This window comes from Mugil cephalus, chromosome 6, assembly GCF_022458985.1.
Source record: "Mugil cephalus isolate CIBA_MC_2020 chromosome 6, CIBA_Mcephalus_1.1, whole genome shotgun sequence".
NCBI classification, from domain to species: Eukaryota; Metazoa; Chordata; class Actinopteri; order Mugiliformes; family Mugilidae; genus Mugil; species Mugil cephalus.
The window spans coordinates 13,690,502-13,716,664 of record NC_061775.1 but is presented as its reverse complement, the minus strand read 5'-3'; the positions used below and the strand labels follow the sequence as shown (position 1 = coordinate 13,716,664).

The following is a 26,163-nucleotide window of genomic DNA, read 5'->3' as shown; positions in this document are numbered from 1 at the left end:
AGAGAAAGAAAAAGACACAGAAATGACATTACATTTCTACAAAGTAGAAAGACTACAAAGAGACAAATGTTCCTCAGAAGAAGGAAAAATTACTGCAAAGAAACACAAAAATGACCACAAATAGAAGCAAAATGACTACAAATAGACATAAGTGATAACACAGATGATGAAGACTAATTTCTCTCATTGTCTTGGCGAACAATCCCTAAAACCCATCAACCCCTTTAACCTCCTGAGACCCTGCGACTTCATATGGGGACATTTAGTTTTAGGTTTTATTGCAGCTTATTCTACTTCACTTAAACCCACATTAGTGGACACTTTAGTCTGCTATCTGGTGGTAGTAAATGATCAATACACTAGTCGGTAAAAACATGATAGCGGGTGTTTCATCGGATTCATTCTACAAACGATCACAGGACAAAAGTGGATGGGGAACAAACCCCATCAACTTCTACAGTTAAAACTTATTTATTTATGCTGATAAATGTTTCTAGTTAGATGCGACCCACAAATTTAACACATTTTGTCAATAGCAACAACCTACAACCTCGCTAATTAGCAAGTACTTGTTTGAGGACGTTGGGACTTCATTGTTCGCAACTCTGGTTTTGTCATGTACAGGTATTAAAATGAACAGCTTTATATTTTGTCACACATTGGTGACTTTATTATAATATAAATAATGAAATAATTCCAGTGTCCACATATGAGGACATTGTTTTTTGTTTCGTTTTTTTTTTCAAAAACTACTACTTCCTGTTGAAAGGCAATGCTTAGTTTTTATATGTCTTAGGTCCTACTGATCCCAAATACCTTGGAGAAATTAAAATGCATAGCAAACAAAAGTTCCAAACGTCAGTGGCAGCTCTACAATAGAGACACTTGACACTTGACTTGTTTCTGCACTAGACTGTTTCATATGGTTAAGATGTGGAAAACATGAAAAGACTCATTTCCTTCATTCATAATTCCACACAGTGGAAATGTCTTTGGGTTCCAACCTGGAGGATCCTGTTTTTTTCTACTGGAGGTCATTAAAGTAAAAACTGTACCAAGTATGTAATAAGATGATTGCATAGAAGGCTGATGAATGGTACTGAAAATACTTGTGAATCTTCTTGTGAGGGTCTCTGGTCTGGAGTGCTGCCTATCTGACCTGTGGAATTCCAAGATACATCTGCCGTGGCCTCATCAACCAGCTCAGTCTTCATGGCCTGGAGTGCTGTGGATCAGACCTGTGGAGCTCCATAAACTACGTCTGACCCAGTCTTCATGGCCTCCTCCAGTTGTCCACTCCTACCTAGATGAACAATTCACCAACCTGCCCATGAATCCTCTTATACTCTCAAACTGTCACATAAGATCATTAGCTATGTGTTGTATTATTAGATCCTACGTGTTTCCTTCAGCTTGATGTCTTACATTGTGTTGGCCTCCCTTGTGCCTCCAAAACAGTTGTGACTCATCAAAGATGGACATGGGTCTTCTGAGGGTGTCCTGTTGTGTCTGGTAACACAGTTTTGTTAATGACAGATTTGGAATCAGGCAATTGTTCATGTTTCATTTTTAATCATTATTGTAGTTTAATGTTAGACGTGATGTTACTATATAATTCAAGAAAAGCGATAAACAACCTGTCTTGTAGATTTATCCCACATGCACGTCAAAAAGCAGCTCATTTACCACTAAGACACATAAGACACCTCATATGTACTACTCTGTTAGTGTACCAGGTTCAAGGCCTGCGAGGTTGCTCTGGTAACCTTTGCCAAATTGTTCATGGGTCTTTAATCCAGCTTCAGACCTGTTTAATACAGTAGCGCTCTAACAGGATTGGCCATGTTAACTCCCTGGGACAGGGCTGCCAGCTGTTCGCTGTTCCCTGCCCCCCCTCCCACGATGGAAGGTCAGCACACGCAGGACTGTTGATGGGTGGAGCAGGGTGGGAGGGGATGCATGGATAGTGAGAGGATCATCTTAGTCGAGTGCAGATCACCGCAGCGTGAGGGCAAGTGGGATGCTGAGCCCAAAGATGCGCTAAAACATCCACACGATTGGATATTTCTCACATCTTTCCATCCTGTCCTGGAGATTTAACCTTGTTCATTCTTCGACTTTGCCCCCCCGCCCCCACTCCTGCTTTCATCCTCCCACCTGGATTTGAAGGCTGTGGGTTGGCCACATTTATGGGTTACTGAGAGGACGCGGGACAAGGGACTCACGATGGCCGTGGCTTTGGACGCAGTGTGGGTGAGGGTAAAGAATGTGTGCAAACAGAACGGCCTTCTCATCATGTCCGTGCTGGCTGTGATAATTGGGTGTCTTTTGGGATTCTTCCTGAGGACACGGCGCCTCACAGAGCAGGTCAGTCTGTCTCCACCCCCTTGACCCGGTGTGATGTGACGTAAAAAGAACCCTGTCCCTGTTTCTCTAACTCCTCCAACTCTTATGGAGAATCATACTGCGTGTTATTTACAGTACACACATGTAAGAACTTCCCATTTCCAATGATCTTATAGTGAAACTGCTCCTCATAGCCATGCCGACCTCATGGAATTGGACATTATTTGCATGTTTTTAACCGTATAATTCAACCTTTCAAGCTTTTTTTCAGTATTAGTGAGAAAGGTAAAGGTTTTAACATATAGGTAAAAAAAAAAAAAAAAGGAAGAGAAAAGATTCAAGGTTTCAAATATATAAAAGAAAAGAATAAGAGACCATTGTGCAAACATTTGATATGACTCTGCTCAAATGTATCTTATGAGCCTTTGCATGGGGCCAGTACACAAACTCAAATGTGGTCGAAATTAGCCCCACTTCATCCAGCCACAGCGAAGTTGGCTTTCCCACATATTTATGCATTAGGATTACTCTTATATCAGTGATCTGCTGAAGTACACTAATTTTTTTTTACATTTATCTAATCACACTTAATACTGCAGTTTCATTCGTGTAGGATTTTCAGCCACAGTTTCCCATTGCTGTAACAGCAAATTATAGATACATCACTAAAGTTCACATTGACTTTTTGATCTTGTATTGTAATAGTGGATTCAAAGCAACAAACAACCACAAAAAGTCATTCCTCCTGTTAAGGGATACCATCCCAATGCACCTTCAGGGTTAAAAAGTAAGTAATGGCTTGATATAAAGTTTTAAAATGTATCATACATAAAGGAAGCTAATGTGTGGCTTCAAGTCTGAGTCACAAAAAGGTGCACATCACTTCCTTTGGAAGAACAGTGGGAAGTAACCTCTGGGAGGTATGTGCATGTTCTGTAAAACTGCATTGGGTCAATAAATTTGAGGGGTTTTGTAACTAAAACAAAAACATCTGGATGATTTTTCAAATGATTTCAAATCAGTAACTTCCAAATTTAGGATATTTTCTACAACTCTTACGTACAGCAAATACATTTCAAGCTGTATCACTAATTTCATTCACCTTCAGCACCCGTGCAGTGTAATGTGTGTGTGTGTGTCTGTGAGAATAAATGTAATGAAGTTACAACATATGGCAGCTTCAGTTGATTATTCTTAAAACGGACACTGAGCAGCTTTGTGGAGGGAACAACATAAACAAAATGCAGCCTTTTCTTTTCTTCCAGCCCCCCTTTCACTCCCAACCCCCCAACTAAAGCTCTGTCATATTCTCAAATAGGCCTAAAAATAGCTTGTGGCTCTCACAATAGGGGGGATTACGATCCAATCAAACAAATGCCCTTTCTAATTGTATGCTAAACAAAAGTGCCTGTCAGTGTGGGTCTCACCACAATGTACGAAGGGGGAACAGACCTCTGCGTTTACAGACAGTTATCAGACACCCAGATACATTTGTGCTGTGATTCAGACACAAGGAAACATCCTAACGCGTTTTTCTACACGAGAGCACATGGAGTACAGATGTGTGACATAAGTCTGGATTACAGCATTAAGATGGTCTGTGGATTGCGTAGATGCAAATCCGGTTAGGGCAACAAAGGATGTGAAAAATAACGCAAGGATCTCATAAGAGGAAATATGTCAACATAAAAGACCACATAGACATGAAGACATAACCTAAGGCTGAGCAAAGCCAATATTCAGAGGTGACTGATGAACAAGGCAGACACAGGTAAATAGCTCTGCCATAAATTCTGTCCACTGAGAACACGCACATATTCTAGTTTATGTTGTCCAGGTTTAGCTTTAGTTCATGGTTTCAGCAGACTCGTACATGCTTCTTGGTAAACTACAACCAGGCAGGCTGTAAGAGCTGTAATGACCCACAACCTTCTAACGACAAGAAGAGACATTTAGTTTTTTGTGTTCGGCTGATCAAAAGTAAAAAAAGAAGGAAACAGGCCTTTAAGCCTATTGGCATACTCTTAATGGGCGAAGGTAATTTTGTGTTCCAAGAATTTGGAAGAAAAGTGAGAGACACATTTTAAAATGAAAGCCCAAAATAAGTGTAAGGGCAGAAAACATGCTGCTGCTCATAACTATTTTAAATTTATTTTGTTATTTATTTCATCTGAAAATTATGTATAAATTTAATCAATAAAAGCGCCACAGTTATGTGTCAACAACGAGCCTGAAGATGCCATATGAGATGTTTCCAACTATGGAAAGAACTGCAACATTTTCTGAATGACGCGAAAGAAGGAGGTCGTGTTGGACCCCACCACGGTGGGTGATCTCCAGTGGATTTGGAGCAGAAGCCCACTCCCTTCTTTTTATTAGTATATCAGCGTTTTCTACATACTGCAATATAAAAACGATAATAAAAGAAATGTCACCATAAAGCCCTGAAACATGCCTGCTGACCATCATGGGTGTTATTTCAAATAAGGAGTAGAGTAGAAAGGTCAGCTCGCTTCCCTAAAAAGATGAATTCTTGTTTCATCTCCCTATTTTCATTGAAATGCTAATCTTATTTTCAGAGAGGCAGCTAAGAAAAAGGGGAACTGAGAAACCTTTAATGACATGCTGTCATTTACAAGCTACGCATAAATTATCCTAACTCTAACCCTAGACTCAGCTGTGACCCACATAGTGACCTAAACATATCAGTTACAGTTTGTAGGAAAACACAGAGGGACCTCCATCAGGTACGCTCCTTAACCTGCAGGCTGACCATCAATATTATTTTAAACAACTGGTTAACCTGTTTCTGCAGCGTAATGTAATTTTTATTTAGCACTCTTAACCCATTGTTTACTTAGATGGTCAGTGGTCCATGGCAAGCACGGAAACGGGGCTACACGTCCAACAAAAATTACAGTAACCCCAGCAAAGCTACTTATGAGGCATATACCATCCTGTCTGTCCTGCTTTTATTTACCTTCTATTTCTTCCACGAGCTGTCTGGTCTCGCTGAAATAATTATGAATCAATGTTCTGTGTACTGAAATAATCTGGATGAGTAAATGGCGCAATTACACCAAGAAAACCTTCAAAAATAGTGTATGGTTGGGTAAGACCTCTGCTTGTCAAAACTGTATTAGCCTCTTCAATCTTAATGGAGTCATTGAAACATTTGTTACGTATACATATAAGGTTAACAATCACCAAAGGAGGTTAAAAACAAATAAAGCTCCCATAACAGCTCCCTGTGGTCCAACTTCCTGTTGCTGTAGTATATGTTATTTCAAAGCACAAAGCCTCACAGTTCAACCACTGCAAACCAAAATGCCAAAACCACAGCAACAATAATAGTTCATTACTGCCATCTACTACTCTACTCTTAGTTAGTGGAATCTTTTCCTCCCTCTGAAAAAAATCAAGCCCCTGGAAAACATTTCTGCTGATGTCCATGGGCTGCACAAGTGTCTCTTAGGGAGGCATTATTTTTTTGGCAAACTCAAAACTGAAAATAAATTAAACTCACAAGTAAAGTCTAAGGGAATACCTAAATTAGTCAACTGTGTTTGCCTTGCTACATGGTATGAAATATTTAGTCCGTCAAAGACTGAAACCTAAATGTAGCAACTGTTTCCAAACCTCGGATAGATATTGTTATTAAGTGGCCGTTCCTTAAAGAGACCATTTCATAGTATATTCTCATTGCTGATACCACAGCTCGGTTTCCCACCAAATGTAGCACAAATTATGAGTTCATGTCTGTTTTATGCAGATATTAGGAGAAAGTCAGCAATACTAATTTACTAACTTGTGCCAATAAACAATATGTTTATCCCATATCCCACAATCCTCTTCAACTCTCATCAAGCGAGACTTCATTTTGATGAAGATGGACTTCCAAATGAACCGATGATGGGGAAATGCTTTTGTGATAAACTGTTACATCGGTACATCTGAAAAACCTCGTAATTTTTTGAAATTTAGGTGTTTTCATCGCCCATTTTTATGGGTTTTGCACATTTCTAGGGGTGATGGCTAATGACACATCTACTCATTCAATTACACACTTGCTGCATTTCCATTGCCCCTAGAAATGTGCAAAACCCAAATATCGCGATAGAAAACTGGTAATGAAACACCTACATTGCGAAGATCCTCTCAAATATTTTTACGCTCTCATGGTTCTTCAGATATATTAGTATATAACAGTATTGCAAAATTGCAATGGAAGTTTTTCTGCATTTCCCTGTCACCGGTGTCGCTGGCATCGACACAGGGGGTCATGTGCCCAGCTAATTTAAAATCCATTTTGAGAAAAACTTTTATAGAAACGCAGCCAATGTGTGAATAAATGGGTAGATGTGTCATTAGCTGCGTTTCCATTACAGGTTTTCGCAAAATAAAAGTGATATTTCTCAGATTTGTTTGTCTTTCCCTATGGTCTTTCCATTGAGCTGTAACTCTAGTAAAGTCTTGTCTCGTGATATGCCATAATTCTCTTAAATTCTCGTCACGCGAAAACCTTGCCTGAAAAACCACCTCATGAGAGCTTAAAAGTGTTTTAGGGATATTTGAGAGGGTTTTCAATACTTAGAGGTATTTGTGTTTTTCGTATTTCTAGGGGTAATGGAAACGCAGCAAATGGCACGCACATTTACCCACCGAAGAAACTTCGACAAAACTAGAAAGAAACAATTCAATCAAAGCATCTTGTATTAAGAAAAAAAAAATCTGCCAATCGGTGAATCTTTTTTTGCTTGACTAAAAATCTTTAAATAAGCACCAATTTCTTGTCTCTGAACAAAATATAAGATGTATTTCTTTGACACAAGGATTTCTTGCTTCCTTGAAATTACTTTTTTGCACGGTGGTCGGCAAAAAGTACATAGGATCAAGTTAAAGCTGAACAGGTTTCAATTTTATTAGACTTTAGATTTATACTTCATTCACGACAAGGTAAATTGCTTGGTCACAGGTTGCTCAGCTGCACATAAACACACACACAAATAAAATAAATTCTGATGGAACATGAACTCTGCTGCCTCTCTATAGTATAACTTCACTTTGTCATTTCTAAGAAAATATAAATTGCCATTTATTCTTTCAAATAATTTCCTATTAAGTTAAGTCAGACACTACCTGGTACCAGTCAGTAATGCTAGGAGACTTTAAACTTTTAATGAAGGCGTTCGTATATTTCCTTCCAGTGCTGCAGTTTGTTGTGCTCTCACGCATTGCATCACAACTGACTAGAGAAACCTGACAGACTGCTGCCCAGTTGACTGGCCCTTTGAAAACAGCTGCACTTGCCCCTATGTACACATCTGCACATGCACACACACACGGGCATATACGCCATAACGCTTAATGCACGGGTGCAAGATGAGCAGAGCAGCGGCGGACCCTCTCTGCTAGCTGTGTGCGAGTGCTGATCCTGCTCTTACACAGCAAACTAAGCTCCCTCTGCTTAATGCTTAACAGAAAAGCTCTTTAGCTGTCATTATGCCTCTGCCTCGCTCTGCAGCTCCTCATTCCACAGTCGCCCCCATCTCCCACTGGCAACCCAATGAAACACATAACCTTAGTCACCAGCAACAAGTTTACAACATTAGCTTTTCATAAAAAAAATATATATATATATATATATTTATGTGAAGGAAAAAAAATGACTTTACTGACTGTTACGTGACATTCTCCACCAAACTAGGACATCTGGAACCTTTTTAAATCCATTTCTGGACACAAAAGTGTCCACAACTCTTCATTTGTGAAACTTTTGGAGCTCTTAAAATGTTGGTATGATAGCTCCTTGGTGCATTTACTTCTCTGAGTTTTTCCTTAGAGTATAAATATGACATCAAAATGTCACAATATATCACCTTCTCACCTGTGGGGACTGTTTATACTGCCTGACATAGATTTCCAGTAAAGAACTGTGGCCAATATAACACTTCAAATTTTAGTCAGTTTAGTGGCTTGCTGTGGATCACAGTTCACAGTCTCTCTGTAAAACTGTGAACTCCTGCAGTTCTTCAAGAACTTTGTTGGGACTGGGATCATTTTTTTTTGTCCTTATTGTTGTTAACCCGGAAGCCAGTCCAGCTGTCGCAAATTTTGAAATACCTGATTGTGCTCTGGCAAAAGATCTGCCAGGTCAATGAAATCATCAGGATGGGATTTCATGGACAGAAGAGTAACTGCTCTGTAGTCATAGGCATCATCTGAGAGCTGTTTGAGTTTAATTTGTTTACAACAAAATTGCTCTGATTGGTTTTAGAACAATCCAGCTGTGTGCAAAGTTAGTTTTATTCTCCAAATCCGACTGCCAGACTCATATTCTGATAATAAATGAGACATGGCTGAAAATGGAAACAGTACAATAATGTCTTTCCGTGACATGCCCACTTTCTTTCCATAGAATAAGTACCTAATCAGTCCCCTTTTATTTGTCAAAGTTATAGTTTTAGAAAAAACACACACACACACAACAATTCACTCATTGTAATCTATGAACAAAGTTTGAAGTAATTTGATTTTTCCTGGGCTGTGGCTCTTCTGCTTTGCAATCACTCTCACTGAGATTATTACTCGAGTTTTGACAGTTCTGTGTGAGCAGCTGCCACACGGGTGGATGTCTGCATTCATGTTCTGCTTTATTAAGCTCAGCCCTCAGAGAAAAAATGTAGACCTCGTCGTCGCCGTCATGAGGGGTACACACATGCCACCGAGCTGCACAAAAACATCCACCTAAAAGGGTCAAAGCACTGGTGGCAGAGAAGACGGAATGAGGAGAAACGCTGAAGCTGATGTGCGGCAGGACTGCTGATGAGCTCAGATGAGAGGTCCACGGCTTCTAGTTTAGATGAAAACTGGAGGAGTGTGAAACGACAGCTGACAGAAGGAGAGAAGGGAAACGTTTCAAACCTGACAGCAGAAAAAAAAACCCAACAGGTCCAGACAAAGAGGTTAAGAACACCCGCAGTCAGTTGAGAGAAAGAGTTTGAACGCAGTGAGAAAGTCTTCCTCTTCAAAATGGCTGTCGCCTCATCCACCGAACACTTTCAGAGAAACATCACAATGTACAGTGATTGCAGTTTCCATCCACCTCATGAATGTAGCTTGATTCTGTGCTAACTACCACTTGTTTGCATTTGCATTTTGTACAAAAGTTTTGCAAATTGCCAGAAGCTTTGGATTAAAAAAAAAAAAATTCCACTACCCGAAAAAAAGATTTCTCTAAACCCACCGTCCACCTGGTGTTTTTAAATGCCATGCACATTGCTAAGGTTACAAAGTAAAGCCTCAATCGCAAAGATGCTTTAAATGTATAAATAAAAGGCCTTAGGCCTTTGGCAACCTTCTCTCATTGTCAGTCGTTTGTTTTTCAGAATCACAACAAAACTACATCTCAGTCTTCTTTTGATTAGACGACAGAAACTAATTGACATAATCATCAAATCAAGTGACACATAATTTGTGAACATGTTCACACACAGGGAGAATAACAAATCCTGGTGCAAGAAGGTCAACTACTCTTTACAGTGGAAGATTCGACACTGACTCTTGCTGCAGATCTCTTAAGTCACAGTAATCGCAGAGATGACTTGAGAGGAAATAAGCTTTTTCAGACTCCTGATACACTGCCAGGTTCATTTCAGCGGGGAAGGAGATACGAGCTCTGGCTGCAGGGGATAGCAACAGCGTAGCTAATAGAGAACAGCTGTCCACCGCTGCTCTGGACAGAGGCCAGTGTTAAGCCCGGTGCACTCAGAGACAAATATACTAAAACCCGGTGAGATCTGCAAACATCTGCCAAACTGTCACCCAAAACTCTCACGTGACATGTCATGGGCGCTCTCCAGTTCGGCTCGAATTAGATTTAACTCAGACACGACTCTCTGCCTCCCTTTCCCATTTGTTGCCATCTTTCAAATCCTTGAACAAATTCTGCAAGCTATCGCTTGCCAAAATATTCCGCTCCCTCCAGCACGAATCTCCAGCTCTGCGCGCAAACCTGCTGAGTAGCAGAGACCTGTGAGAGGAATAAACTGTCTGGATTTGACTGCAGAGACTTGTTTTTATTGCTTTTAGAGTCTCCCAAAGCCAGTTGGAAGGGATTTGCTGCCATAAAACAACACAAGAGTATGCTTATTTTATTATTTGCATCACAAAAATCACACATAATAAAAGGAATTAATTGAGTTCTCATACAGGGAATCACCAAGTTTGCATATAATTTGATATAGGCAGTGATTTCTGCATTTGAGGAAGCACAAATGACTTAATGATGCTATGTGAACTATATCAGGTTCGAACTTTGGTAACCAAGAATACAATAGAAGAGAACAGAATAAGTACCTCTCTGTGCCAAACATATGGGGGAGGAGTTGTGTCTCATTATCTACAATTAATAAGTCTTTCCTGTACACAACTGTATCTGCCGTACTTTCCCCACTGTCTCAATAAACCTGGTCAAAGCCAAGTGCCCCATACCAGAGAGAAATATTAAAAGCAGGGTGCTCTCTATCAGGCAGCAACCCCTTCGGTTTCTAAACGATGGTTGGCAAAAAGTAGTCGGAAGCCTAATCATTTTAATGAATCCTCTAAAGACATGTCATCAGGACGCAGTATTTAATGCAGTATTTAAGTAGCTTAAATTTTCTGTTGCCCAGTGACATTTCACTGGTTTGCACACAAAGAAGCACTGGGGATTAGAAACAGTTCAGTGGGGCAGCTGTGTTTAAAACAACCTCATCAGAGGTTTTATTAACACAGGCTCTTTGTGCTTTGAGGCTTGCATTCGTGCATCGCGTTAAAAGTTGAACTAAATTCAACTAATAAATTGTGCACACGGGTCTATTCTTAGTCTTTTGTAGGTCAATGGAAACCATGTTCACCAGCATGTTTGCCGCCCTCTGTTCCTCCGTGGATTTCATAAGCAGCTTGTGGGTCCAGCTGGTTGAGCTACCTCTGGGGAGACAGGGTTACAATACATCTAGCCAGTAAGCGGGTTGAGGCTACAGGGTGAAAGTAAGGTCTTAGGAACTTTTTTTTAGGGGTAGTGGTGTAATAACAAACAGCTTCCATGCATAGGCAGGGTGCAGGTGTGCAATATATACTCCTGGAAACTGACCTTAGCTGAGTGAAGGACGTCTTCAAAACAGATCCATGTCTGCCTCCAGATCAGGATTCATAGTAAGGGAGGTAACTTTGGGTTTATCCATTTTCCAAGAGTACACTGTGATTTATGTTGAAAACCTAATCTGCTTTAGATCTGGCAATGTTCAAGATAACAGATCAACACATATGAAGGACAGCTTACAGACCAATAAAAAAAAAAAAAAAATAGTGCAAACTATGTCTTTAAGAGACAGAGAGTGACAGAAAGAGGTGAAGAGAAGGTGAGGTGGAATATTCATCACGGACTGGTTTATTTTGCACAGTGTACCTATTTATAATTTAGAGCACTACTTTGTCTCTTTTTGATCTGACCCATCTGGGCTTAGCCAAATCTCCCTGACCCTAAGGCCTGGCTACAGAGACAAGAGTTTTTAGAGACAATCTAAACCCTAGGGCTTTCCTTTCTCGAGCGGATATCTTTATGAGAGATTTGAATTTTCACTGAAGGACACAGCTCATCTTATTTTCTTGAGCAGTGTGATGTCAGTACAACCAGGGACTCTTTTGGATAAAGGGACTTCTTTATGGTATCCTACAACCCTGATTAAAGCAATAAGACACTCTCTTTGTTGAACTTGTTGTAACTTATCAATGTAAGCCTACTTACTGTTTTCAGCTGTATTTTTATTTACATTTTTTCCTGCATTTGGCAGCTGTACCAGCTCTTAGGTAACATTATGTGCTTAACTGTTTTGTGTTTGTACTTGACCTAACATAACAGCTCCTCTTGTCTGTTGTGTTTGTTATGTTTTGTGAAGCCACTTAACTCCACATGGCTAATTCACAAACCACATCCTATTACCCACAGCAATTATATAGATTTTAATTAGAAGCTATACTACACACAGGTATACTTTGTGCTCATAAGACTATTGTTGATGAAGATCAGCAGAGCAGAGCTGATAGCCATTTGTACAACAAGTGTGTAAACAGGCACAATTTATGAATATGAGATGTTACGTGAGCAGAATAGAACATTGTACATGAAACTGAAAGAAAACAACACAGAATATGTTGGTGGGGTCAGGATCACATGGTAGAAACAGACTGCTCTGGAGCCAGCGACACTTGTGTGTGAGACTATTTAAGTATGTCAGTATGTAATAGCACACTGACAAGAGAGGTGCCCTGTGAATTACTGGTGGGCCCCATAGAAGCCTAGGGCTATAGTGCTGCTGTAGCCTGACGTACACCTCCCCAGAAAAATAACTGCGCACAGCGGCAGGCCACAAGAGCTGTGACTGGTGGTAGAATGTTTCCGCTTGATTGTCCATAAAGATGGAACACACAGACGAAAAGGTTAACTGAGGAGGTTCAGAGAAACAAACATTTGTAGGTCTCCTAAAAATGAAACACAGAGTGGAAACACAGCGCAGACTAGTTTTTGGGTGGTAGTAAAATTACCTATGCTGAAAACTCTAGGAATTAGGGGTAAGCCTCCACTCTAAGACAGAAGAATTCTACTGGGATAACTAGGTAGACTTTAGAATACAACAGACCTTGGTGATTATAGGATTTGTGTGCAAGGAGAAGGATTTTGAGTTTGAAATTTTACAGGTAGGAAAGCTAGCTCTGGTTCTGGTTCTTGTCAGCTTTTCTCAAGTTGCAGCATCTGTCTGTAAAGTTACACTCAACTTTATGGTTTTTATATATTAACACAAACATATAACACAACTATATTGCCAAAAATATTCAGAGTTCCTTGGCACAATGCAGTCAGACAAGTACCCTTCTCCCGGAAGCTGCCAAGCCCAGGTTGGTCCATCAGATTTTCAGATATAGAAGTGTGATTCTTCTCTCCAGAGAAAGTCTCCACTGCTCTAAAGTCGAGTGGCGCCGTGTTTTATACCACTGCATCAATGCTTTGCATTGCACTTGGTGAGGCCCCCAGCCTATACCAGCTGTCACTGGGTGAGAGGCGGGGTACACCCTGGAATGGTCGCCAGTCTATCACAGGGCTAACACAGAGACTAACAACCATTCACACTCACACTCACACCTAGGGGCAATTAAGAATGTCTTTGGAGGTGGGAGGAAACCCAGAGAAAACCAGCGCAGATACAGGGAGAACATGCAAACTCCCGGACCCAGACCTTTTCGCTGGGAGGCATCAGTGTTAACCACCGAGCCGCTGTGCCGCCCCGAGACAAATAACTGTTTTAATTTAATGTCTTTCATTGTTACTGAGGTAAAAACCTTTAATAATGCAGCTTTTCGAAGCTTTGGAAAGCCAATCTACCTAATCCATAACAAAGAGCTAGAGCCAGTAGTGGCACATTCATGATTTCATGAAACGCAAAACAGTGGAATGTTGGCTCATGGTGCTAAGTCAGGGTTAAATGTAGTGTTACAATTAACTGCAACCCCAATATGGCCATTCCTGGTAAATAACAATGGATCTGTATGACCCGTTATGTTTTACATGATGCCTTATGGTCATTGCATAAAATTGTACGTAACTTTGAAAGATAACCCCTTAAAAGTTTTATAATGTTTATCTTCCAAAGTTACAGTGTCTGCAGTACTGAACTTCCTCTCTATCATTGAATGAATGAATGAGCACTTAAAATTATAAAAAAGTATATGTGTGCATTTGTGAGCTACCATAGGAGCCTTTTGCCTTTCCAGCATTACATTCACAGAAATGGAACAAATGGTGAACAACATTTGTAAATCATGCCTCTTTTATCAGCCGTAAGATGAAGGACACTCTAGTAACAATAATGAAGCCTTCATTCCTATCTAAAGAAATGACTGCTTTTTATTTTAGAAAATCTGCAAAAGCTGATTTCGTCTTTCATTCATTTTCTTACCCTGACTTGCACCTGTTCATTACTTTTTCTTAAGGTTTCTCTTGAATGCTGCCTCTTGCATTTCCTTGAATAAATTGTCATCTCTTCTTTCTTCTTTTCTGTTACATACAGGAGGTGAAGTACTTCCAGTTTCCTGGCGAGCTGCTGATGAGGATGCTGAAGATGCTGATTCTCCCGCTCGTCGTGTCAAGGTACACACACCTCCATTACCTCTCACAGATTCGCACAATACACTATTCGGCTTATACACATGCTGAATTTCAAGTGTTATATTCTGTCAGCTAAGATACTGTATTCATATTCTGTTCACGACTTCTTAAAGCCGTTTTAACAATAAAACATTAGTCATGATAATGTGAACAAACCAGTGAGGTTATTTTTGGTAGTCCAACAACATCAGTCTGAAGGATACACAGAACGAGCGTTGGGGAGAACAGAAACTTAACACTTAGGCTTTGAGTCAATTGGCATTAAGAATGGAGAGTAGATGTTATATCACACACACATTTTCAGCAACAGAAAATGTTCTTCTATCAAATTACCCCACCACCAAAAACCCTTTGAGATGTATGGTCACTCTGTGTGTGTGATCAATGTGAAAAACATTCACTGTCTTGTGGTCACTTGTATTGTGCTACATCAGGGACTCTCAAAGTGAACACACAGTTAAAGAGGCGTTGTGGGCGTAGAGTCTACTCTTAAAGGAGATGCAGACACTGGACCATTGTGAGCTCCTTTTATTAAGGAGTTATGCACAAAACCAAACCAAACACCAGTCTCTTCTTCCCTGGACTTTAGCAACACTCATGTGAATGTGAATACACAATTATAATACTATGTGTGATTTTCATTAAATAAAAATGCAAAGGTAAAGAGTGTCCTTGGTAATGTCTTAGCTATACATACCATTTCTAGCTGATATTGGAGCTCTGATAATGTGGAAAGACGAGAGTCCACAGAAAGCCTCTCACTTACAGCCACATATTCTGGAGACTTTCCACTCTTTGCTAAATGACAGCTTCATGGATTTAGCTATTTTAAAATGCTCACTAAAAAGACCGAATAACTATGCGATATGTATAGCCTTGCATATATACAGTAAATCAATTAACTGGGGGGAAAAATAAAATAAGATTTATTAATTCATTAAATACTCTTAATGGCATCTAATTGGTCTAGTTGCAATCACGGAAATGAAAACAATCAATTAGTGTCATTATTTCTGAGGGACAGGATGGACCATATAAAGTGCATATGAAGGTGAACAGATAAAAGCACTGGAAGCAGACAGCCTCCATCACACTGCCTGTTATGTGACTCCTTTGTGACACAGACCTATTTTGAAAGTGATAAGGATACTAATAAATGTAGGTTTCACAACTATTATACGCACAGTGCACTCAAAAGAAATGTATTTCATTCAGAGGTTTGAGGGCACATAAGGTATATGGCCTTGAACAATTTATTTCATTTATCACAGCACTAAACATAAACATAAATATGCAATCAGAAATATGCATAAGAGCAGACCAGATAGCTTTATGGTTATCTGAAACTGTCATCAGAGGGAAAAATGTCCTTCCTCAGAACAGATCAAGATTGATCAGTGTGAATGCTCACCGGAGTAAACACAGGACCAAATGCACCAGTCTTACCAGATGTTTTTCTCTTTCAGTCGTGTAACGTTAATTTCCCCGCTGTCTTACACGGTGGTCATACTTTGTGGTTTGATGAGCTCTGTGCATTCGATAAATACAGAAAAGAAACACAAAATGTCATATATAAACAATATCTGTTATACAGCCACATGTGAGCATGTAATACTAACTAGCATGTTAGGGTTAACCCTCACCTGAGAGTTAGCAGAGAAACCTCAAACACACGCAAACAAAGAAGATAACCGATGTGAAAGGGAAATAAGCTGTAGCAATGACTTATTGCATTCAGGAAGTAACGTTAAAACACGCTGTATATCTGCAGATTCGTGGTAGTTTTTCTTTCACAAGTTTTGGTGTGAAATTTGCATAATGAACATGCAAAATAAGTGCAAATAATATGCTGTTCATTATAACACAGGATACGATGTTATAATCCCTTGTGCCAAAATAAGAGAAGATTATACTTTATTGATGCCCATTGGTGAAATTCAAATGTTACAGCAGCACAAGTCAAGAAAACCAGTGACCAGAAAGAAAAAAATAATTAGGACACAGAGAGCAGGCAGCAACAAGACATTATCCAAGGCAAAATGCATTTAGAAGGCCAGTCCAACTGACAAAACCAGGCTAGCAGTCAGCTACCGATGTTTCATGACGTTAGGTCCACAACATCGCAAGAGGGCTATACAGTGAGTTCCAGCATCCTGGAGTCACATTCCTCCATGCTGCCACCACACAATGCGTGAGAGTTTAGCTTAGCCCTACTAATAACTACTAAAACCGCTCAGCTAGCCTTACCTTTAGCATGCTCCCCAGCTAGGATGTTTCCTTCTCAGCCACAGCCACTTGCTCGCTCGCTGCGCTGCCAGGGACCTGTTGTTTACTACAGCCCTCTGTTCTCTCCTGCAAATGCCAAGCTCGCACAGGAGAGCAATAGTGGATTTTGCCACAAATCCACGGAAACACACCTCCACCGCACGCACATGAGCGCTCCAACCTCGCTGCTCAGCTTCTGCTGCCATCTCTGCATATCCAGCTTTCTTGTACTCATTAGCCTCCTCAACTCTGTCTTCCCATGTGACATTCATTCCCACGTTCAATAAAATATGCTATCTTCTCTATTTCCGACCACAACAGCAGATTCGGTCTCAATTAGGTGGTCACTATCTGAGCTGGGATGATCCCCCTGCCCTGTGCCATGCCTGATCCTTGCCGGACTGGCCTTCTCTTCCTCCCTTACAAACATAATATGCTTATTCTCCTTACTAGCAGATAAAGAATTTACTTCTGCTGTTTTTTCCTCAGTAGCAGCTGCTAAGCATTTCAGCAGCTGGTTGTGACGCCAGGTATATCGCCCTTGAGCAAGACTAACTCTGTAATGTGTCAGAATGTGGTGAAGCACACAGTGGGCAGGCAGCGTCTTCCACTAACCACTGCTTTACGTTCTGGGGAGTAACATGTATAGTAACAGTAATACATAGTCTTCATGTTATTTTTTTTTGATTAGTATATGACTCCAAACTAAAATGTAACTTTACGTGGTTTGAGAGAAGTGGAGCCTGATCTCCACTGGTGGGAATTTTGTCTTTAAATAGAAACATCTGTGAGTGTTGCTCATCAGAAACTCATGTGACTGGTGTCCGTTAAGGACGGGAATCTGCTTCATCTTGTCTTCTTTCTCCAATGAATGCAACGCTGAAGACCGATTATCAGCCAGAGACTTATGCTGTCCAAGTTTTTCAGTTTGACTCCTCTGATAAATTGAAGGATTTTGTATTCCTGTTTTCGTTGCCAGTACTATTCAAAGCCCTTCTCCTCATAAAACTTGTTCTAAACATCGCGGCATTGTTCCAAGCAGCAGCACAGGAAGCAGTACTGAAAGATGGGTTTGCAGAGTCTTTCACACATTAATACATTAACCCTGACAGATAATTTAGGTGGGGGGAAGAAAAGAAAAAAAGAACTATAATAACAATAATTAGCAACACAGTGACAACTGAAAGGCGAAAAAGAACATGTGTGAGGTTTGAGATACCTTTTCAGATACATTTTCACTTCAGTCACACAGAGACTGTAATTAATGTCCAAGACTGTTATTTATATTAGAGTCAGGAGGCACTGATGTTATTAAACATGCTCTTCGTTGACTGGTACAGGTTGACATGTTTACTATGACTACATTATAAAAAAAAATAATAATAAAAATTAGCTCGAAATTGTCAAAGCATAAACTGTTGGTCTGACCTATAATTTATTGTTTCAGTTTAATGTCTGGACTGGCAGCTCTCGATGCCAAGTGTTCCAGTCGGCTCGGTCTGATCACTGTGTCCTACTACCTGTGGACCACCTTTGTGGCTGTGGTAGTGGGGATCATTATGGTCTCCATCATCCACCCGGGAGGTGCAGCCCAGAAGGAGGACTCCGAAGACAGCAACAAGGCCATTATGAGTTCAGCCGATGCTCTGCTGGACCTGATACGGTAAGATCAGAACGCACCGTACCTCTGAGCAACAACAAGGTTTATGTCATGATTAAATTAAAAGCTGAACATTATTTACTTGATGGCAATTAATCACACAAGTGTCTTCGGGGAATCTGTCAACAGTGATAGTTGCATCAGTGAAGTCATGGGTCCCTGCTTGTGTGTGTTGCGAGAAGGTGAGTCATGGTGCTCAGAAAAAAAAAATGCAAATAGTTTCAAACAAGAGGGTCACAAAGGGACAAGACAAGATACTATAATATTGGTCTATTTTGTGTTCACAAAACTATACAGGAGACAAAAACTTTTTATTACTTTTCAGATAAACATGAAATACCCACAATATTTAAAGTGTAAAAGAGATTGCAGCAAATGTGATGTGATTGGACTGTACTTTAACAAAGATTAGGCAATCAACCAATAGGCTTTCAGAAAAGAACTATTAGAGCATGGTGGCAAACATGTGACTATGTTGTTAAATCTCAGAAAAGTGTGCATTGTAAGATCACCTCTGAAAAAAGGAGTGCATGTATGCAACTTTTAAAAATTACAGTGTCAGGCCATTTACAAGGTTTCAAACCTGGACACCAAATTAATGCACTGGAAAAACAGTAACACATTTGAAGCATTTGAAGATTTTCAAAACATTTTGCAACATTTTGAAAACGGATCTAGTTTTTGCCCACAGATAATATGAGATAAGAGATGGATGTTATTGTGCCAAAGGAAATTTGGTTTGGACACGTGTAGTGTCTGCTGTTAAAATACAAATAACCCATTGAATACTGTGTACACAGTACAGTGCGCACACAGAGAGTGGTTTACTTCTGACTGTTTAAGCCTCTGATGACTTGGGCAACAAAGGGGTATAAAGGAGTTTAATCTGAACTGTGGAACTTTGAAGCATCTGGCTGCGGGAAAGAATTTGTCCTCACAATGAAGGACAGGGATGTGATGATTGTTTCATTAAATTCAATCTTTAATGAAACAGGAAAAAAAAGAAAAAAAGACTGAATGTGGAGTGGAGTACTGAGTGACTGCATTGTTCTCTGCGGTAGAGCAATCAGCTGGACACTTGGAAATCAATTTTATTTTGTCATTTAATGTTTTTTTGTGATGTGGTGTGTATAAGCATGCCTGGGAAAACAGTTAGATGTGAATTGTGCTAATGATTGTGTGTTGATCTCTCTGATGATGGTGGCTATAGCTGTAAGAGGCAGTTGGCACTCTAGGTAGCTCATTCAGCCCGAGATTGCTGCACCCACTGTGCAAGAAGGAGTGCCTCCAGAGGTTCTTTGTCCCTTGAGGAGTCAGACTCTTTAACACCAGCATGTCTTAGCACTGCTGCTGAGTTTCTAACAAACATAACTGTTTGTGAGCTTCTCTTGTGCTTTTCCTGTTCAGCACAAATGCAACATAATACAGGGAAATCCTGAAGGACAACCTGCAAGAGACCTATGACTTGGGAGATCATTAATTTTCCAACTCAGACCTTAAGCCCCGGGTTTGAGTCCAGCTCCAGTTCTTGGGTGGAGTTTGCATGTTCTCCCTGTGTCTGCGTGTTTTTTTTTTCTAGGTACTCCAGTTTTCTCCCACCTCCAAAGACATCCTCGTTAGGTTGATTGGTGATTATAAATTGCCCATAGGTGTGACTGTGAGTGCGAATGGTTGTGGCGACCTGTCCAGGGTGTACCCCACCTCTCACCCAGTGACAGCTGGGAAAGGCTTCAGCAACCGCCACGACCCTAGTGAGGAAAGTAGATGAGATGACAATGACCTGAAGTGTGCTGTGAAACCTACACATATATTGAAAGGGCTGCTCACACTCGATCCCTGTAACACCTGACAGTACTGCAAAGAGAAGAATAGCAGAGTCCACATGTGAAAGCCTGTTTGTGTTGTAGTATACGGTCCTCTCGTTTTTCTCTTCGTGTCTCTTTTCTGTTTTTGGGTTTGTGAAATGTGTACAAACTTTAAAGGTCGTAAAACTACCAGACCCTCCTCAGTTCGCGTATCAGCCTCATGTTGGTGTGGATGATGCTGTTATCCACCTGCTGCAGTGGGCTCACTCTCACCTGGATGGTGGGAAGGGCACTGTGAGAATCATGTTCTTTGATTTCGCCAGCGCTTTTAACACCATTCAGCCCTTTCTGATGAGTGAGAAGTTGTTCAGGATGGGTGTCAGCTCCTCTACTGTCTCCTGGATTGCTGATTACTTGTCTGTCAGGCCTCAGTTTGTGTGGCCGGGGGAGGGAGGGGGGTCCCTGACAGATACCGTTATCAGTAATGTACGGGCACCACAGGGGACCGTCTTATCTCCTTTCCTGTTCAATCTTTACACCTCTGATTTCCAATACAGCTCTGGGTCCTGCCACCTGCAGAAATTCTCTGATGACTCTGCAGTGGTAGGGTGTATCAGAGATGGACAGGTCATCGAGTATAGGACACTGATCGCAGATTTTGTAGAGTGGTCCCAGGCAAACCACCTACTCCTGAACGTTGACAAGACCAAGGAGCTGGTCATTGACTTCAGGGGGAAGAGGACACCAGTGAAGCCCATCATCATCCAGGGCCTGGAGGTGGAAGTAGTGGACCACTACAAGTGTCTGGGAGTCCACATGAACAACAGGTTGGACTGGAGGGACAACAGTGATGCTGTTTACAAGAAAGGCCTGAGTAGTCTCTACTTTCTCAGGAAGCTCAGGTCTTTCAATGTTTACAGTAAGTCACTAGAGTCTTCCTACCAGTCTGTTGTTGCGAGTGCCCTGTACTTTACTGTGGTTTGTTGGGGAAGTAATACCAGCAAAAAAGGCATCAGTAGGATCAACAAATTGATCCGGAAGGCTGGACATGTGATCGATAGGGAGTTGGAGTCATTTGTCTCAGTGTGAGGGACAGGAGGACAATCCCATCCCACATCCCATCTACTACACCAAACATTTGAGGGTCAGAGGAGCTCATTCTCCAGCAGACTGATTCAGCTCCACTGCCATAGTGAACGCTAGAGAACTTCCTTTATTCCTTATTCTGTCCAGCTGTATAACAGCTCATCCTTTTGTGTCAATTAAGCTACTATGACCAGTTATTTTCCCTTGTGGATCATTAAAGTCTGTCTAAGTAAGGAGTCAAGTTGAGAACCATATATAAGGAGACTGTAGGAGCTGAACGAGAGAGAGGATTCGACAATTGGCCAGAAGCTGTCTCAGATTCTTTTCAGAGTTTGACACTGTTCTTTCTTGTAATAAACCTTTTTAAATGCAAGAGAAGACTTGTCAGCGGTGATCACTTCTCTCTTCAGCACATCAATATACAATAGTGGCCAAAGGTGTATCTATTAAATACTGACTTGATTTTTTTTTCATTATACATTTTACATTTCTTTCATTTACACTGTATATAAAGTGCTTCATAAATGAACAAAGAATGTGAGGAATAATTTTCTAGTTTGTACACGACGGCTTCATGGATTATTTGTCGGAAAGGTTGGACAAAACAGTGAAGCAGCTGGTTTATGAGGTAATAAATAAATGACTGGGGTAAACTGATGATAATAAAAGTAATTTTTCTTTCATTTACCTTATTTTATTGTCATCTTACATCAGATATGCATTCAGATTGTGTATGTGTGTATGTGTATGTGTGTAACATTCTACTACATTTAAACTGACATTGTCACAAATCCTGAGACAGGATTAAAACATTGGTTGTCTTAAGCTTTTTAGTTCCCGTATTCTGGGATGACTTCATTGTTGACTGAAAAGCATCTAATCTTCTTCTTTTATATGAGATGTTATTCAGTTTCTCAAACCCAGTATCAGTAAACAGGACTATTAACAGTCATGTATTTTATTCTTGTAAGTGTTTGGTTGTCTAATCCAAGCAGGGTATTATAGTCTGTTGGTGGAATAGCGAGGTGAGTTGGAGTTCAAGCCATTATTCAGAGCTGTGTAGGCAGACTTAAAAGGCTATGAGCTCACTTGTGAATCTGGCTTTTTTGATGCAATAATGCCAACGCACAATAACAACCTCACTGCACCTGAACCCACGTTTTTTAACTGTAACATCTAGAATATGTGTAACCAGAAAAATAGGACAAATTGACTTCTGAGGTGAAATGGTTCTAAGGCCAGGAGGTACCAGGCACTTTGTTCCCAAATTCGTTTTTTTTTTTTTTTTTTTTTTTTGTGGAATATCGTATGGTATATTAGTTTTGCTTTATTTTAACCCTTAAAGTTAACTTCCGTTCCTTTGGACCATCTAATATGATGATAGTTTTAATTTGATAGTAGACAATAAAGTGGAAATGTTTGTCCTGTTACAATAGATGAAGAAGCTGATACCACTCTGCCTGATGATCATAGGTGTGTCCAGCCCATTTTTAGGGATGCTCAAGTACCCCTAAACTTTGTCCCAGCACCCCTGAAATATTGAATTGAAAATAGTTTTTTGTTTTTTTGTTTTTTTTGGTTGTGTCTTTTAACTTCCTGAGACCCCGTGTCCTCATATAGGGACATTAAGTTTTAGGTTTTATCGCAGCTTGTTCTGCTTTAAACCCCTTGTCCTTATTAGTGGACGCTTTAGTCGGCCATCTAGTGGTAGCAAAGAATCAATACAAAAGTCCATGTAAAAACATGATAGCGGATTCATTCTATCAATGATCACAGGACAAAAGTCAATGAGGTAGAAAACATCATTGAATTTTACAGTTGGAACGTATTTATTTATTGTCATTAACGTTTCTAGTTTGATATGACATGCACATTTAACATATTTTATCAATAGCAACGAACTACGACGTCACTTATTAGCAAGTACTCGTTTGAGGACGTTGGGACTTCATTGTTCTGTCTTTGCTCATGACATGATCCCAGTGTCCACATATTAGGACATCGATTTTTTTAAGAAGTATTACTTCCTGTTCAAAGATGATGCTTAGTTTTTATATATCTTAGGTCCTACTAATCCCAAATGCCGTGGAGAATTAACAACGTTTGTGTCTCGGGAGGTTAAAGGTTTGTCTATGATAAGATGAGAAAAGAAATCTGCACCTTTACTTTACTTTACTGCTCTTCATATCGTTCGTTTTGCACTTATAGTTCCTACTTATAGATGTGATGTGGATCAGGGAGGGGTGGCGCCAGAGTGAAAACAGATATTATCAGATCATATAGATGAATTTATGTACAATACCAAACATGAGTATAGTATACATTTTTTATGTGGCATATAATGGCAGGATCAAAAGTATTCAACAATGGGGCCAAAATAGGCTAAGATTACCAAGGGCAAAGATGTTTAAATCTCCTCCTGACACACCAAATGTTTGCAATGGAAAGTTGGTGTGACGTTCCTCCGATGGGAACTAAATATGCAAATATTTGCCAGAGCCCATCAAATTATGGACAAACAAAATGCATCTGATTGGCTGTAAGATGATCTAATTATGTGCTTGGCGTGTAAGACTGAGGCTGCTTTTAGAGGTCAGTGTACATGTTTACAGTTTGAGAACATTACGAATGCAGTCTCTCTCCAAACAGCAAATTGTCTGCCAAACTTACCACTGCGAATGGAAATTTGTGTGGGATAGAAGTTTAGCAGTGAAAGAAATTTGGATAAAGTTGGGCTGAAGTGGTAGATTCCCCGAAAATAAAACAATACAGTTGGTCCCTCCAGTTTTAGTATTGCACAACTCCCAGAGCCAAACAAACCAGCAAGTGGAGAGTTTATTTACGGGTGATTTGGTTTGTTTAAATGTGTAAAATTCACAGCATTGTGCAAAACTACGGAGCATGGAAGGCTTTTAACAGCAGGAGCAACTATATGATAGTCTGTAGTTTTTAGTGCTCATACTCATTGTCTTTGTGTAAAAGGGAATAACCTGCATCGTGTTTAAAAAGCTTCAAATCCACTTAAATGTTATCTTTGTTGTCTTTCTTGCAGCAACATGTTCCCATCAAATCTGGTGCAGGCCACATTTCAACAAGTGAGATATCTGAACACAAACAGCACTTTCAAGCAAACGTTTTGTGTTTCATCCTTTATAGTTACTTCTCCTTCTCTATTCCCTGGAAACAGTATCGAACAAGCAGTGAGTACATTGTGAAGGCCAAGCCGACGGTGAGCCAGGCCCAATCAGAGTCCACCACGCGTCGAACGCTCATCTATGGCATCCAGGACGACAATGGCACCGACATCCAGAACTTTGCTCTGGACCTGACGCCACCTCCTGATGTGCTCGTGCGCACCCGTGAAGGAACAAGCGATGGAATGAACGTCCTTGGAATCGTTATTTTTTCAGCCACCATGGGTAAGAACATGCGTTACTCCTCGCTGAATTCTGTTGATTACCCTTTGACCTCAGATGTGGAAACTATCAAAATAAATTGAAATACTTGTGTGTATGTTTCCATAGGTATTATGTTGGGAAGGATGGGGCCAAATGGCAGCGCCTTGGTGAACTTCTGCCAGAGCCTGAATGAGGCTGTCCTCAGAATTGTCGCCATTGTTATATGGTAATCATTTAACTAAGCATGCTCCGTTTATTCTAGGGTGCTATAGATGGATTTACCCTTTAAAAATAATAAAGGACAGCATGTGCAGCAGGGATTCAAGGAAAACTAGACATATAGAGTAACAAGGTTCACTCATAATTGAAATTCTCCTGTTTGCCAGTCGCAGCCCCTCTCTGTTATTTACTGCATGTTATGTTAACAAACCCTGCAAAGAAGCGGTCGTCTGAGCAAAGTTTGAAAAAATGTTGCATATACAAATGCCTGCTGTGCAAGCCAGGAGCACAGCGTTCTTCTTGTACTGAATAATAGCAGCAGTAGCACATATTGTATTGTTGTGAGCATTCTTTTCAATTATTACATCTTTTACAAGAAAGATTACCTGCAGTGCAAGTGAGCAATTTAACTGTACAGAGGAGTTGCTTTTCTAGATAAAAGCAACTTCAGCGTGTCAGAAGATCCTGCCATTAACCTTCAAAATGCACTGAGCTAAAAAATAACTTTCTTATTGTAAACAAATCAGATGTACAGTATCTGATTCGTTTTTTACTCACCACTAGCGTAGATATGTCCGCCTGACTTGGCTGACTGACTCAGCCTCGGCTGACATCCAGCTCTGATTGTCCTCTAGGTACTTTCCGTTCGGGATCGTTTTCCTGGTGGCCGGCAAGATCCTGGAGATGAGCGACCCCTCGGACATGGGGAAGAAGCTGGGCTTCTATGCCGTCACTGTGGTGTTCGGTCTGGTGCTGCACGGCTTGTTCATCCTGCCCGCAATGTATTTCTTTATCACCAAAAAGAGCCCCATCGTTTACATACGGGGAATCCTGCAGGCTCTCCTCATTGCCCTTGCAACCTCCTCAAGGTAAAGACAGTTGCAGTTGTAGCCGCAGTAAAGAGCGAACACACCAAAGTATGTTAATAAACCGAATAATTTTTGTTTATACTGGAGTCTTGTAAAATGAAAAAAAGCAGTAAGTGATCGTTATTTTCCTCATTTGTGATTTAAAACAGAACATCCCTCAGTCCTAATTCCACATATATTTTTTTTTCATTTCCTTTTACTGGAACATTACCATGAAAAGCCTCAAAGGGATGTTGAGGGATCAGGAAAACATCTGGTGTGTGCGGGAAGAGATGGGAATGTAACAGAGCAGTCCACAGATCTATCTCGAAAG

At 40.4% G+C, this 26,163-nt stretch overlaps 1 protein-coding gene across 1 annotated transcript in view; it reads left to right on the top strand.

The window, feature by feature from the left end:
- Positions 1–2,000: 2,000 nt before the first annotated feature.
- Positions 2,001–26,163, top strand: part of slc1a7b (solute carrier family 1 member 7b) — a 30,165-nt gene continuing 6,002 nt past the window's right edge. The window contains exons 1-7 of the mRNA XM_047587883.1: positions 2,001–2,367; positions 14,451–14,530; positions 18,261–18,476; positions 24,417–24,459; positions 24,552–24,783; positions 24,889–24,988; positions 25,617–25,850. Of these exons, the coding sequence (XP_047443839.1) occupies positions 2,227–2,367; positions 14,451–14,530; positions 18,261–18,476; positions 24,417–24,459; positions 24,552–24,783; positions 24,889–24,988; positions 25,617–25,850 (1,046 nt within the window). The 5' untranslated portion in view covers positions 2,001–2,226. The remainder of the gene's footprint in view (positions 2,368–14,450; positions 14,531–18,260; positions 18,477–24,416; positions 24,460–24,551; positions 24,784–24,888; positions 24,989–25,616; positions 25,851–26,163) is intronic.